General features: G+C 39.0%; 1 protein-coding gene across 1 annotated transcript in view; it reads right to left on the reverse strand.

The window, feature by feature from the left end:
* mtdha (metadherin a) overlaps positions 1–15,309 on the reverse strand; it is a 74,757-nt gene that overhangs the window by 48,855 nt on the left and 10,593 nt on the right. The window contains exons 2-3 of the mRNA XM_063060074.1: positions 8,482–8,592; positions 3,955–4,045 (exon numbers count right to left, since the gene is read on the reverse strand). Of these exons, the coding sequence (XP_062916144.1) occupies positions 3,955–4,045; positions 8,482–8,592 (202 nt within the window). The remainder of the gene's footprint in view (positions 1–3,954; positions 4,046–8,481; positions 8,593–15,309) is intronic.

Below are 15,309 nucleotides of genomic sequence, written 5' to 3' on the forward strand. Positions count from 1 at the left end.
TTTCAAGGAAGAAGAGACAATTTCGGATGTCGCCTCCAACATCATCGGATGCACGGCAACTCTGGCAGAGTTTGCAAGATATTACTCCCTACAAAGTGAAACCCAATAGTATGAAGGCAGCGATGCTTCACTACCAGATGAAACTCAATGCCTTCTATGCCCGCTTTGAAAGGGAGAACACAACTAGAGCTGTGAAGATCCCTGCTGCACCTGATGACCCTGTGATCTCTGTCTCAGAGGCCGATGTTAGGCTGTCTCTAAAGAGAGTGAACCCTCGCAAGGCAGAAGGACCAGATACAGGACCTGGTAAGGCTCTAAAAACCTGTGCCAACCAACTGGCGGGAGTATTCAAGAACATTTTCAACCTCTCACTGCTACGGGCAGAAGTTCCCACCTACTTCAAAAAGGCAACAAATTATACCAGTGCCCAAGAAGAATAATGTGAGCTGCCTTAATGACTATCACCCAGTAGCACTCACATCTACAATGAAGAAGTGCTTTGGAGAGGTTGGTCATGACTAGACTGAACTCCTGCCTCAGAAAGCACCTGGACCAATTGCAATTTGCCTATCGCCACAATAGGTCAAAGGCAGACACAATCTCAATGACTCTTCACAAGGCTTTAGAGCACCTGTACAACACAAACACCTATGTCAGGATGCTGTTCATCGACTATAGCTCAGCATTTAATGCCATCATTCCCACAATCCTGTTTGAGAAGTTGCAGAACCTGGGCCTCTGTACCTCCCTCTGCAACTGGATCCTTCACTTCCAACTGGAAGACCACAATTTTTGCGGAATGGTGATAACATATCCTCCTTACTGATGATCAACACTGGTGAACCTCAGGGGTGTGTGCTTAGCCCACTGCTCTACTCTATATACACATATCTATGTGGCTAGGTATAGCTCAAATACCATCTGTAAATTTGCTGATGATACAACCATTGTCGGTAGAATCTCAGGTGGTGACGACAGGGCGTACAAGAAAACGTCAGTAAGACGAAAGAGCTGATTGTGGACTTCAGGAAGGATAAGACGAAGGAACACATACCAATCCTCAAAGACGGATAAGAAGTGGAGAGAGTAAACAGTTTCAAATTCCTGGGTGTCAGGATCTCTGCGGATCTAACCTGGTCTCAACATATTGATGTAGTTATAAAGAAGGCAAGACAGTGGCTATATTTCATTAGGAGTTTGAAGAGATTTGGCCTGTCAACAAATACACTCAACCTCTGTAGATGTACTGTGGAGAGCACTCTGACAGCTGCATCACTCTCTGGTTTGGGGTGGGGAGGTCCGAAAGAAGCTGCAGTAGGTTGTAAATCTATTCAGCTCCATCTTGGGTATTAGCCTACAAAGTACCCAGGACATCTTCAGAGAGTGGTGTCTCAGAAAGGTAGCATCCATTATTAAGGACATCCAACACCCAGGGCATGCCCTTTTCTCACTGTTACCATCAGGTAGGAGGTACAGAAGCCTGAAGGCACACACTCAGCGATTCAGGAACAGCTTCTTCCCCTTTGCTATCTGATTTGTAAATGGACATTGAATCCTTGGATACTACCTCACTTTTTAAAAAAAATATACAGTATTTGTTTTTTTGCATGTTTTTTTAATCTATCCAATATATGTATACTGTAATTGATTTACTTATTTATTATTTTTTTTCTCTCTGCTAGCTCATGTACTGCATTGAACTGCTGCTGCTAAATTAACAAATTTCACGTCACATTCCTGTGATAATAAACCTGATTCTGATTCTGACCTTGTACTCAACGTCAGTAAGACCAAGGATTTGTGGATCTCAGGAAGGGGAAGACCAAGGATTCAACGTCAGACCTTGTACTCAACATCAGTAAGACCAAGGATTTGTGGATCTCAGGAAGGGGAAGTTGAGAGCACAAACCAATCCTCAGAGAGGTCTGCAGTGGGACAACATTTCGGAGGATCAATCCTGGGCTCAACATATTGACACAATCATAAAGACATACCAGCAGCTATGCTTTATTCGGAGTGTGAGGATATTCAGTATGTTATTGACAATGCTCACATATCATGGTGCCATCCAGCATGTTGAATGATTGCTTTACTGCCTGATATGGAGAATCCAATGCACATAATAAAAAACACAAGCTAACATTTAACAGTGATTAATTCTTTGCGGCATTCCTCTGTTTTGGTGGATGTTTGCGAAGAAAAAAGAATTTCAGGATGTATATTGTATAAATTTTTCTGACAAAATGTACCTATTATAGCCACTGTAGTGACTTTATAGCTGAATGGGATAAGCTGACTGGCCAGTCTTTTTCCCCAGGACAGGGAAGACGAAAACTACAATATATAGAGTTAAGGTCAATAGAGGAATGATTTCAAAGGTACATGAGGAGCAAGTTTTTGTACACAGAGGGTGATAGGTACATGGAAGGAGCTACCGGCAGGTGCTGCAGAGGCCAATACACTTACAATTTGCAAAAGACATTTTAACCAGATGTGGACAGGAAATGTCTAAAGGGATTTGGGCTAAACACAGGCAAAGGGGACTAGTTTGGATAGGCAACTTGTTCAGCATGGGTATGCTGAGTGAAGGGCCTGTTTCCACACTATATAATTCTATACCTCTATTCATAAACCCCAAAATCCCAGAAACTGCATTGAACACTTTCTAACTGGCCCCATCACTTTCAACATTTCATGTAAAAATTACACCAGACTTCTCCACATTACAGAATTCATTTTAAAACTGTGAGTTTATACTGCCTCTTCTCATTCTTCCTACCAAAGTGTAACATTTTACATTTTTCAGCATTAAATTTAACATGAAAACAGTAATGTTATCACATCTGCAAGCACCGTCCAAGATTTAGTCAATGCATTTGTAATCCATCCAAATAAGGAAGTTCTACACATTCAGGTAAAACTCCTTAAGTAAATTAGATTACAGGAATCAAAAACTATTTGGCTTTCATCCAAAATGACTGGTTTCCTGCTCCTGGATGAAAAGAACAGATGTTGGATTTATCATTCCACTTGGTCCAATTTTGAGATTTTATTCACTGAAGGGCCATGATATCGTATCCAATATCATGAAGGATACAATATCGTATCTGTTAAATGGGGGCCGTGGACAATTCTGATTTGATGGAGACAGACGTGAAAGCACAGAGGAACATCTGGAGAAATTTCTGGAACGCAGTTTCGCTGTTATTGTTACTGCGCAATCGAGAATCTTCCGGAGGGAAGGCCTCAAAATCCCCGGCTTTGCCTGCTGTTGGCGACCGAGACTGAGGTTGAATCGTTCTGATAGAGATGGTGCTCAGTACTCGGTGTCGGAGAGCTGATCGGAGGCTTGAAGTTTTCGGACGACTCAAGAATCGGACTGTAGTCGGGCATGGCAGGGAGAGTTTTTCTTCCTTCTCCCGTCTGCATGAGACCTGGGACATTTGAGAGACTTTGAACTTTTTACTGTGCTCATGGACTGTTCTTCATCAAGTTATGGTATTGTTGCACTGTTGTAACTGTATGTTATAATTATGTGGTTTTGTTAGTTTTTTCAGCCTTGGTCTGTCCTGTGTTTTGTGATATCACACCGGAGGAAATATTGTATCATTTCTTAATGCATGCATTACTAAATGACAATAAAAGAGGACTGCGTGTCTTCATAATCTACATAATCTAATCCAGATTGTTTTTTTTTTAAAAAAAGTAGTGACATTTAACTAACTCTCCCAGTGTGGTGAGATACAAATTCATACTTTTAGCACAATAGTTCATCAACTTAACCACCAAGTTACCATTCAGTACAGCCAACTTGTTTCAGTTCAAACTAACCCTACTTGGAACAGAAATGTAAAAGCCTCTGCACTATCACTTCCATACTTACAAACTACTGGACTATATAACATTTATGAGTATTGAACTGAATGAACATAGTCACTGGTTAGCAAAACTCACCTTCATCAGTTTCTCTACATTCTGCCCGATTTTGGAGCTCATCCTGCAGCAACTTCACCTCTGACTTTGGTTTCTTCTTGTTTTTCTTTGCCTAAAGAAAAGTATCCAGATTATTAAGGAGCTGCAGATAACAGCAGGTCATCAGTCTTAACAGCTAGTCAATGAACAATAAAGTTTACAAATCTGAAAAACACCCACATGAGAGCTTTGGACCATGTAACCCACTACCACCTTACACTGCTCTTCACTGTACCCATATCAGTTCAACAAATTGTATTTACATTACAATGCCTTTAATGTAACACATTTAACAGGAATAATATCAAATAAAAAAAGACATCAAAGTACAGGGAAGCATCAGGACATGGCCAAAAGCTTTGCTACAGAAGTGAGTCCCTACTTCTAGGGATTAAAACAAGAGGTAGTGGTGGTGGGGGGCAGGGGTGTGCTAATACCGGTTCAAGAAAAACACATCGGATGATAGGCAATGATGATCAAACAAGGTCAAATTGATTGAACTAAAGAACAAAAAAGGAGACGATCACATTCTTGTAAATGAGTTAGAGACCTTGAAACAAACAATTGAAGAAGACAGAATCTCAAATCAGGAGGCAAATGTCTTTGTGAAAAAAGGATAGTATTATCAAGGATTTCAGTTAACCTATCAGTAATGTGATATAGCCAGTGTAAAAGTTACAGGCAGCACCGAATTTCTAAATGGAATTAAGGATTAATTTTGGATTTCGTTTCACGTAATGAAGCTGAGCAAAATAAAGTGAAACTGAACTTGTGCAGTAGTGTTCATAATTCATTGAGATTTAACATAGACATTAAACTGTCAAATCTGTAAATGACAAGGTGCACAAAGGGGAAGATGAGACAAAGAAACAACATTTATATGAAACACAAAGAGTTTAATACAGAAGAAAGTGTCAGAGCATTGAAAACGTAGGAGTGAAATTAAATGGGAGATTAGGAAAGAAGAGAGGTCATGAACAACACAGGCAGTGAGGAGTGTGGTGAAAAAAGGGATCTTGGAATACAGCTGCATTATTAATTGAAAGAGTGTCACAGGTAGATGGATCGTAAAGAAAGCTTTTGGCACATTAGCCTTCATAAATCAATGTATTGAGTACAGAAGATGGCATGTTATGTTGAAGCTGTACAAGATGCTGGTGAGGCACAATTTGGAGTACTGTGTGCAGTTTTGGTCACCTACCTACAGCAAAGATGTAAACAAGATTGAAAGAGTGCAGAGAAAATTTACAAGGATGTTGTTGGGTCTAGAAGACCCGAGTAAGATTGAGTAGGTCAGGATTATATATTTTTTTAAAAGAACAGAGAAGGTTGAAAAAAGATTTGATAGAGTTGTTCAAAATTATGAGGAGTATAAATAGGGTAAATGAATGCAAACTTTTTCCCACTGAGAATGGGTGGGATTACAACCAGAGGTCATGGCTCAAGGGTGAAAGGTGAGAAGCTTAAGGGGAAGATGAAGGGAAGCTTCTTCGCTCAGAGCAACAAGAAACATTGGTTTGACTGAAAATGTAGTTTTGTTGTCCAATTCCAGTGAGAACACTAAGAAAAGAACAATCATGTTCCTCATGATTTCACAGTTTGTTCTCTCTGCCTGAACTATAAGAGGGTGAGGGATGACTTTATAGATAAAATCACAAGCAGCACAGATAAGGTCAATGTTTTTCTTCAGGACAGGAAAATCTAAAATTTAGTCTAAAGGTCTAAACTACAGCAAAGAGTTAAAGTGAATGACTTAAAAGATACCTTTTCTACATGTTAGGAACATGGAACAAGCCATCAGAAAAAGCTGTAGAGGCCAATACAATTATGTTTAAAAGGCACTTAGACTAGATGTGAATAGGATGGTTAGGAAAGGTTTAGAGGGATCTGGCTAAACACAGGGAAAAACACTCATTTGAGTAGTCAACTTGTTCAGCATGGATATTTGTAAAGAGCCTGTTTCCCCACTGTATAATTCTATACCTCTGTTTGTAAACTCCAAGATCCCATAAACTGCATTAAACACTTGCTCAAATGGCACTGCCCCTTTCAATATACTATGTAAATACTGCACCAGACTTGTCCACTTTACAGAATTCACTGTAAAACTGTCTGAGTTTATACCACCTCTTTTCATTCTTCCTGCCAAAGTGTAACATTTTTACATTTTTCAACATTAAATTTAATTTACACTTGATGTTTTCATGAAGACAGTAATGTCATCACATCTGCAACCAAAGTCCAATATTTAGTCAATGACTTTGTTTGCAATCCATTCAAGCAAGGAACTTCTGCACATTCAGGTAAATGTTCACAATTTTGATAGCAAATAGATTACAGGAATCAAAAGATATTTGGTTTTCACCCAAAAAGATTGTGGATGAAATGAACAGATGGTGGATTTAACATTCCACTTGCTCCAATTTTGAGGATCATTTCAGAATAAAAACTACTGGAATTGAACTTAAATTGTATTTAATTGAACTGTAATTGGGACAATGTCATTTTGGAAGCTTCTCTTTGACAGCATCTTTTTGTGGGTAGCTCTGCACTACCTGGTTGAGGTAAATGGGAATGTTAGGATAAGACAAAAGAGATGGCAGACACTGGAATCTAGAGCAAAAACCAAATGCTGGAAGAACTCTTAAACGAAGCAGCAAATGTGGAGGGAAATGGACAGTACAGTTGACATTTCAGGTCAAGATATTTCATCCACCTGATAGTGAAGATAGCCAGAATAAAGAGGCAAGGAGAAGGGGTGGTCAAAAGTTGGCAAGTGAAAGGTGGATCCAGTTAAGGAGGGGTAATAGGTAGCTGGAGAAGGGGAGAGTTCAAATAATGATAAAGGCTGAGAAGCAATAGGTGGAGGTGAAGAGCCCCACAGGAGAAGAAGGTGGAGCATGGAACCAAAACAAGGGAGGTGGGGAGGTCAGATGGAGTGGGTGGAGAAGGGGAAATAAACAGGCTGATGGAGGGATGGGGTGAATGTAGAAAGAACTGCATACATCAAGAGAAGAGAGAAAGGAGGAGGAAGCAGTTTACCTGAGATTAGAGAAGTCAATGATAGTGTAATTAATGTACTGGATCATTTTGTGATTTGTCAGTATGGTTGACTCTTAGCTGTCTTCCCCAACGAGGGCTAGCTACACACCTTGTGAATAAATAACAGTTTATAAACAGATCATGAAAGCATCTTCTACCTGTTGGCAGTTACATAAACTTCCTCCAAGACGAGCAAATACATAATCTGGGAACACTATACCATTATACATTGCCTTGTAAAAGTAGTCAGCCCCCAGTCGTTTCTTCACATAATAAAGCATTACAACCAGGGATTTTGATCAATTTAACTGCAAATTTTTATTTGTGAATCACATGTTCCTTTTCTCCCCCCTCCCCACAGTAGAACTTAAAACAGGGAAAACTGTAGAGCATGAAAAACTAAAAATTCAAAATCTGAAATGTCAGCAGTCCAAAAGTATTCACCCCCCCCCCCCCCCGCTTAACTCAGTACTTAATTGAACCACCTCTTGCTGCTATTACAGCTAGTAGTCTTTTTGGGTAGGTCTCTAGTAGTTTTGCACAACCCGATGGAGCAAGGTTTTCCCCATTCCTCCTTGCAAAATTGCTCAAGCTACAGCAGGATAGTTGGAGTCGTAGTGGACAGCAACCTTGAGGTCTTGCCACAGACATTTGATCCAGTTAAGGTCAGGACTCTGACTGGGCCACTCAAGGACACCAATTTTCATCATTTGAAGCCACTCCATGGTTGCTCTTTGGATCATTTCCTGCTGAAAGATTAACTTCCTCTCCAGTTACAGAGACCTCACAGAGAGGGGGTATTTAATTCAGATGATCTTCTAATTTTCTACAACAAATTGAGTGAGTTGGTAAGGTAATATATAGTATTGCACCTGAGGAAATTAGCGTAGGGGATGCATACTTTTTCAGCCCCAATTTTAGTTTTTAATTTTTAGTAATTGTTGACAGGTTTTGAAATTTCTTTTGATTTGACATGATGCACGAAGCTTTGTAAATAAGCTTTAAAAATCCTACTTCAATACATCCAAATTTAGAAAATGAGACAATAAAATGTGGAAGTAGTTGCGGGAGCTGAATAATTTTTCAAAGCACTGTAAATAGTTTTGTTTCCTCAGGGTATGGGAGTCACTGGCAAGGCTGGTATGCATATACGGCTATTCCCAGATGGTGGCAAGATACCATTATGCATCATTGAAGTTGGTGATTATTGTAGGACACTAAGTGCCTTCCAAAGATTCAGGCATTACCAAATTATTGCCTTAGCTGTAATAAACCCTAGACAACTTCCATCCCTGTAATTCAGGGTGCATTAGTTTGAACGTCTCTGAAATGGTTTGGAATCATTTTGTTTATAATGAGGGTACAAATGCAACTTAATGCAGAATGTCAACAACTAACTCAGGTCCAATACATTAGCCTACACAAACATCACACAAGAAAGTCAAGAGATATCAGATGTAAACAAACCTTTTCAGTTTTCTTTTCTACATCCAGTTGTTTCACAATAATCTTTTCAAATGATTCATTAATTTCCTCCTCTAATGGCTCAGCTCCTGCACGTCCATTAGGCTGAGATTTCTGGCGAAAAGAAAAACACAACCATGAGTTCTTGGAAAATATATATCTAAAACAATTACAACCAAAATAAACAATTGTTCCAAAACTAAAACTGGTGACAAAACCCATGGAGGGGATGCAGGAAATATTGATTTAAGAATATTTCAATACCCCTCAACATGGGCCTGCTGAACTTATTATTTTCCTCAAGTATTTAATAATACAATCTGGCATTTCCTCTACTGCCAAGATCAGCCTAACTGCTCTGACTTATTCCTCTTTCCAAATTAAAAAGTAGGCTTACAATTCCTGAATCACAGTACTTATTGCAACTATTCTAAAATCTATACGTTTGGATCATAACCAATGCCTCCATTCTCAAGGACATACCTCAAAACTCTAGGACATGTCATCAGCTACTGTGAATACACTGGCGTTCAGTCCCCTTAATGTCTCCAATATTAGTATTTGATTAATAATTTCATTAAACTCTTCTGTAAGTTTTCATGGTCATTTGTGTAAACTAAAAAAAATGCAAATTTCCAGAGGTAAACTAATGTAGTTTACTGATCTCATTAAGTCTACCAAAGTTAATTTGACCAACTTCAAATGTAAATTTTGCTCCTGCAAATTTCGGGTCTCTTGTGATTACTCTTATGATTTGTTAATATATTTTGGTAATATTACTTTATATGTTATGTATGAGTTACATGTACTGTGTTGGGCACCTTGGTCTGGATGAATGTTACTTCATCTGGCAGTATACCTGTGTACCACTGAATGACAATAAACTGAACATGAACTTGAAGGGTTTTAATGCACAACAAATTGGTTCTGTGACTGTTCCTAGTACCCATTATCCTGAAAAACGTTACAACCAGAAAGCCAGAGATCAAATCAAACGGGTTTAATCATATTTACATTAAAAATACCCCACACAAACAGGCTCTGCTGCTTGCAAAGTCTGCCTGGTGTGTGCCCTTGACAATTTTACCCTGATCACTCATCGTTCCTTCAGTTGCTTGGCCAAGATAGATCTGTACATTGAGAGTTTTCTCCTCAACCAATAACAGTGGAATTTCACATTACACCTCTGATCCTGGCCCCTCTGCCCCAACTTTCCAAAAGTTTTGAAGTTTCCATCCAATCCAGGCTTAGAGAGAGTGGTCAAAATTCCAACAAAAACATTCCTCTCCTTATTTACAGTATTTTAATGTCTTAATACCAAGGCACAGGTAGTGAAACTAGTGTCAAAATTTACTTCCTATGGCATGAAGCCTTGAATACCACATACAAATCTAACAGCAGCTACATCAAACCAGACTAAAGACTCTTAGGACACAAGGATCTTTTGCTTTTATTTTCCCCCAATAAAATTTCCATTTCAATTCACAGTGCAGCTTTTTAAAATCAACTTTTAAACTTAATCCACATGCAAAATTTCATCTCCAATAGTTTTGCCTATTTGTCCAGCAGCATATATTATTGCTTTGTTGGTCTTTGACTACATTTCCATTTTGATAAAATCTGTTTCTAAGCCCTAATCAGATCTCCATCAAGTAGCCACAGGGATCGATGCAAATTATCTACCATAATAATTTTGTTTTCAGGATCAAGTAATAATGTATACAAGTTTGCTGATAACAAAACTGGGTGTGCACTGCCAGAAGGATACAGAGAAGCAATAGTCACCATTAAGCGAGCAGTGAGCAGATAAGCGAAAGCAGCTTCAGGTTCCTGGATGACAATATCTCTGAGAACATATTGATGCAATTAGCAAGACAGCACTCCAGTAGTTCTACCTCATTAGGAGTTTGAGGAGATTTGATATATCAAAGACTCTTGCAAATATCTATAGATATACAGTGAAGTGCATTTGATTGGTTGTGTCACAAGTGATACGTGGCCTCCAATGCACAGGATTTCAAGAGGCTCAGTTCCATCATAGGCACTATGCTCCCCATCAGAGGACATATTCAAAAGGCAGTACCTAAAGAAAGTACCATCCGTCATCAAGGACCCTCACCATCTGGGACATGCTTCCTCCTTTTCACTATCCTCAGAAAGGAAGTACAGGAGCCTGAAGATCTACACTCAGCAATTCAGAAACAGCTTCTTCCCCTCAGCAACCAAATTTCCAAATGGTAAATGAACATTCCTCAGTATTCCTTCCCACCACCACCATCTATTTTTGTAATTTATAGTAATTTTATGTCTTTGCAATTGTGCTGCCACAAAATAACAAATTTCATGTTGTAAGACAGTGATAACAAACCTTATTCTGATCTGTATATGCTCAAAGTAAATGGCGGATGGGATTATAATATGGAAATAGGGGGACCGTCACTTTGGTAGAAAAATGAGGAAATGAACAGTATTAGCCACAGTTGTATAGTATGGAAACAAGCCATTCATTCCAACTTATCCACAATGACTAGAAGTAATGCTGTTTCCCTATATCTCGCAAATATTTTCTATCCATGTACCTGCTGGTGTTCAGTAGACCTGAGGTTAGACTGTACATAAATTAATGAAAGCTGGTACTCAGGTCAAGCAAGCAATTTGGAAGGCAAATGCAGGAATGCCAGAAAAACTCAGCCAAACATGCAGCATCCACAGAAAGAGAAGCCAGTCAATCTTTCAAGCCATCATTCCTTCCTCAGGAATGGGATGATAGCCTCTAAGCAAGTAGAGGTATCTTACTCAAATTATACAGAGCTTTGGTGGGAGTGCCTTCGAAATGTTGTATAGTTGTTTACTCTATCTGAGGGAATCCATATTTGGTGGGGGTTGAGGTATGGAAAGACCTGTGCTTTCAGAATGAGGTGTGATCTTATTGAAACACTACATTCTGCAGGTTTAAAAGTGGCCAGTGCTGTGATGTTTCCAACAGTGTCTACAATCAGGAGGCAAAAATTGCAAAACTTAGTCACTCAAGAGAGAGTCTAGAAGAAATGCCTTCACCCAGAGGAACACGAATCCTTGGGATTCTCTACCCATGGTAGATGTGGTGGCTCAATTGTTCAGTTTATTCTATCAGAGATTGATAGATCTTCAGATACTAAGGAGCCGAAGATATGTAGATTAGAGGAATAAGGTGATTCTGAGGTAAAATAAATGGCTGAGAAGACTCAGAAAGACAAATAATCTACTCCATTTTCTATTTCTTATCTTTTCCTTGCAAAGGAAAACTCAGTCAAATAAATGATGGGCTCATTCAGAGAATATAGGCATCGGGAACTGCACTAGACTAGAGATTACTTGTCTACTTCAGAGGCAGTTAAAAGGCAGACTGGGCAATTAATCTATGGTCACACAAGCCAGACCACGTGGCAGGTATCTTTCCCTGGAGGATATTAGTGAACTGGTCTAGTTCTTAATGACAATAATAGTGATTTATAGGACACTAATGCTGATATCTTTTAATTTCAGATTACTTTTCTCAATTAAGTCTCCAACTACTGTGGAGGAATGAGCACACATCTCTCGATTATTAATCCGGACCTCTGGATTACAACTACAGTACCATATCCACAGTAATAACAAACCCATACAATGAACAATTGAAAAGCATTTGTTCAAACGCGTTGTGTTTATGCACTCTGACCCATGACCTTAATCTGCAATAATACATCTATGGGATACTAAAGAGGATCAACTCATGTCAGGCTTGAGACAACCTCCACTGTTCTATTACGAAAAGTTAAATTAGCACAGTTTTTAAAAAAAGGGAAGACTGCAGCATTTAATGAATGAATGATACAATAATTTAACACTGATGTCACAAAGAATCTACAGGAAACAGTCATGGGATTTGATTGTAGCAGAAAGGTCATTCTCAATCTTAAATGACTATCCAAGAACTAAACTGATTTTACTGCACTGTTGCTCGAATTTGTTCTGTCATTCTTACGGCACAGAAGATACATGTGAACCCACTGTGTCTGTGCCGGCTCCTTAAAAGAGCTATCAAATGTGTATTACTACCAATGCTCTTTCCTCATAACGCTGCATTGTTTTCAAGTACTAATCAAACTTAATTTTGTCTTTACTGAATCTGCTAATTATAGATGATCTCTCTAATCTATAATTGGAAATGCTCTGCATATGAAAAAATTTCAAATGGACAAATTCCAAGTGGGACTAGTGTTAAATGGCCAGTACAAACTTAACAGACTGTATAGTAACAGACTGATTTATTGCACTTCAAGTTTCCTTTTTGTTGTTTTAAACTTGGTGCTCTTCGGAAACCATACCTACCATTTGCAGAAACTATTCCACAAAATGCATTGTAAAAACATGAAATTTTAACACCTTTATATTTCCAATTCGAGGAGAAAACTCTTCACTACTCCAATTATTAAATTTCTTCATCATGTTTATTTATTTCTACATTTATCAAGTTTGTAACTTCAAGGTTGCCAGAAATTAGAAATGTGGGAGGATACAACTTATCAATGACCGTATACGAATAAATTTTGCATTATCAATTACCAAAGCAAATTAGATTTTGCCAACTTTAAGATCATTCTGTTCAATTGACTTTTACAATGAATGAAAGTATAATCTTAGACTCTCAGCTCAGTTTAAATAAATTGAGCTTGATGGTTGATTTACTTATGAATTTCAATTACTAAAACTCAATTCATTGCAAAATTAACATATGTATACATGCATCCTGCCAAGACCATTTGGATGGTTATGTTTAATCATAAATGTGCAAATACAAGATTTTTAAATATCATTTAGTTGACTTTCTGAAGTTGCATTGGAGGCATTGACTCCATCAGGTGAAGAAACTTGGTCAAATGGACCAGAACATGCAAATGTAATACTCTCCATTTTAAAAGTCACCCATCTGCTCTTATTTTTAGATTTCAGTTATCAATTTCTGTGTCCTTATTTAGAATAGAAAATTTCACTCCGTAACTAAAGCCATTCCCAATATGCAAGGCATTAACAGTCTTTCTTAGGGCTGGGAAATGGTAGCACTGGGTTCTACAATCACCAATCTCAGCAGAAGCTGAAAAGGCATTCTTTAATGGAGGGGTGGGAAGCAGACATCAGAAGCTGAAAAGGCATTCTTTAATGGGGGGGTGGGAGGCAGACATCTGAAGCTGAAAAGGCATTCTTTAATGGGGGGGTGGGAGGCAGACATCAGAAGCTGAAAAGGCATTCTTTAAGGGGGGGGCAGAAGGTAGACAGTGGGTAGTTAATCTTCAACATTTTACATGAATATGCAGGCGAATCAGAATTTGACTGAAGAGCTGGGATGCTTGTCCCTAGAGTACAGCAAGCTGAGGGGTGACCTTAATGAGATTTAGAAAATGATGATGGCATAAATCGAGTAGATGGACAGTCTTTCCCCAGGGCAGAAAGTCTAAACCTAGGGCACAGGAGAGGAAACATTTAAATGGGACCATAGGGGAACTTTTTCCAGAGGGTGGTGGCTACGTGGCACCAACTGTCAAAGGAAGTGGTAGATGTTTAAATCATAATGTTTAAAAGACATTAAACGTTGACATGGGTCAAACGCAGACAAATCAGAATAGTTCAAGCAGACACCCTGCTAGGCATAGATGAGCTGGGCCAAAGGATCCATTTCCCTGCTGTATGATTATGATAAAATGAAAGTTCGATAGAGATTTCAGAATAAGCTTTTTAGAGAATGGCTAAAATGTGGCACTTGTTAATGCATAGAAGAATTTAAATGAACAGCAACAAAAGAAATGAAGGAGCTAGGTAAGCTTGTGGGGAAAGGTTAAGTGGGACAAGATAGTCATGTGGAGCCTAAACCTCAATATTGAACAGTTATGCCAAATAGCTTATTGTGCATTCCAAACTCTTGAAGATTCAACTCCCAAAACGGGAATACTTTTGACAGTTTATTACCAGGACATCTATCCAAATACTGGAATACAGTTGTTCAATTTGACTTGTACGTACACAATAATTTTAAGGTAACTTACTCTGGAGAATGACTAATTAAAAAAATGTAAAAACTGAATTAGAAACAAAGTTTCCTACTTTTATGACCCATAATTATTATTGGTACAGAGAAACAATTATGAAATACATAGTCTCATCACAAACAAGAGAAAATCTTCAGATGCTGGAAATCGAAGCAACACACATAAAAAGCGGGATTTCCCAGTGTCCGCCCATTTTAATTCCACATCCCATTCCCATTCCGATATCTCTATTCATGGCCTCCTCCACTGTTGTGATGAGGCCACAGTTCGATTGGAGGAACAAACCTTATATTCCATCTGGGTAGCCTCCAGACTGACGGCATGAACATTGATTTCTCGAACTTCCGGTAATGCCCCCACCTCTCCTTCAACGTTCCCCATCCACTTTTCCCTCTCTCACCTTATTCTTGCCCACCCATCGCCTCCCTCTGGTGCTCCATCCCCCTTTTCTTTCCCCCATGGCCTTCTATCCTCCTCTATCAGACTCCCCCTTCTCTAGTCCTGTATCTCTTTCACCAATCAACTTCCCAGCTCTTTACTTCATTCCTCCCCCCTTCAGGTTTCACCTGTCACCTGGTGTTTCTCTCTCCCCATTCTCACCCCCACCTTTAAAATCTACTCCTCAGCTTTTTATCTCCAGTCCTGCCAAGGAGTCTCGGCCCAAAACGTTGATTGTACTCTTTTCAATAGATGCTGCCTACCCTGCTGAGTTTCTCCAACATTTTGTGTGTCACATACCGTCTTAAATGGCTTAAGGCAAGTAAAC

This window comes from Mobula hypostoma, chromosome 1, assembly GCF_963921235.1.
Source record: "Mobula hypostoma chromosome 1, sMobHyp1.1, whole genome shotgun sequence".
In the NCBI taxonomy this organism is placed as follows: Eukaryota; Metazoa; Chordata; class Chondrichthyes; order Myliobatiformes; family Myliobatidae; genus Mobula; species Mobula hypostoma.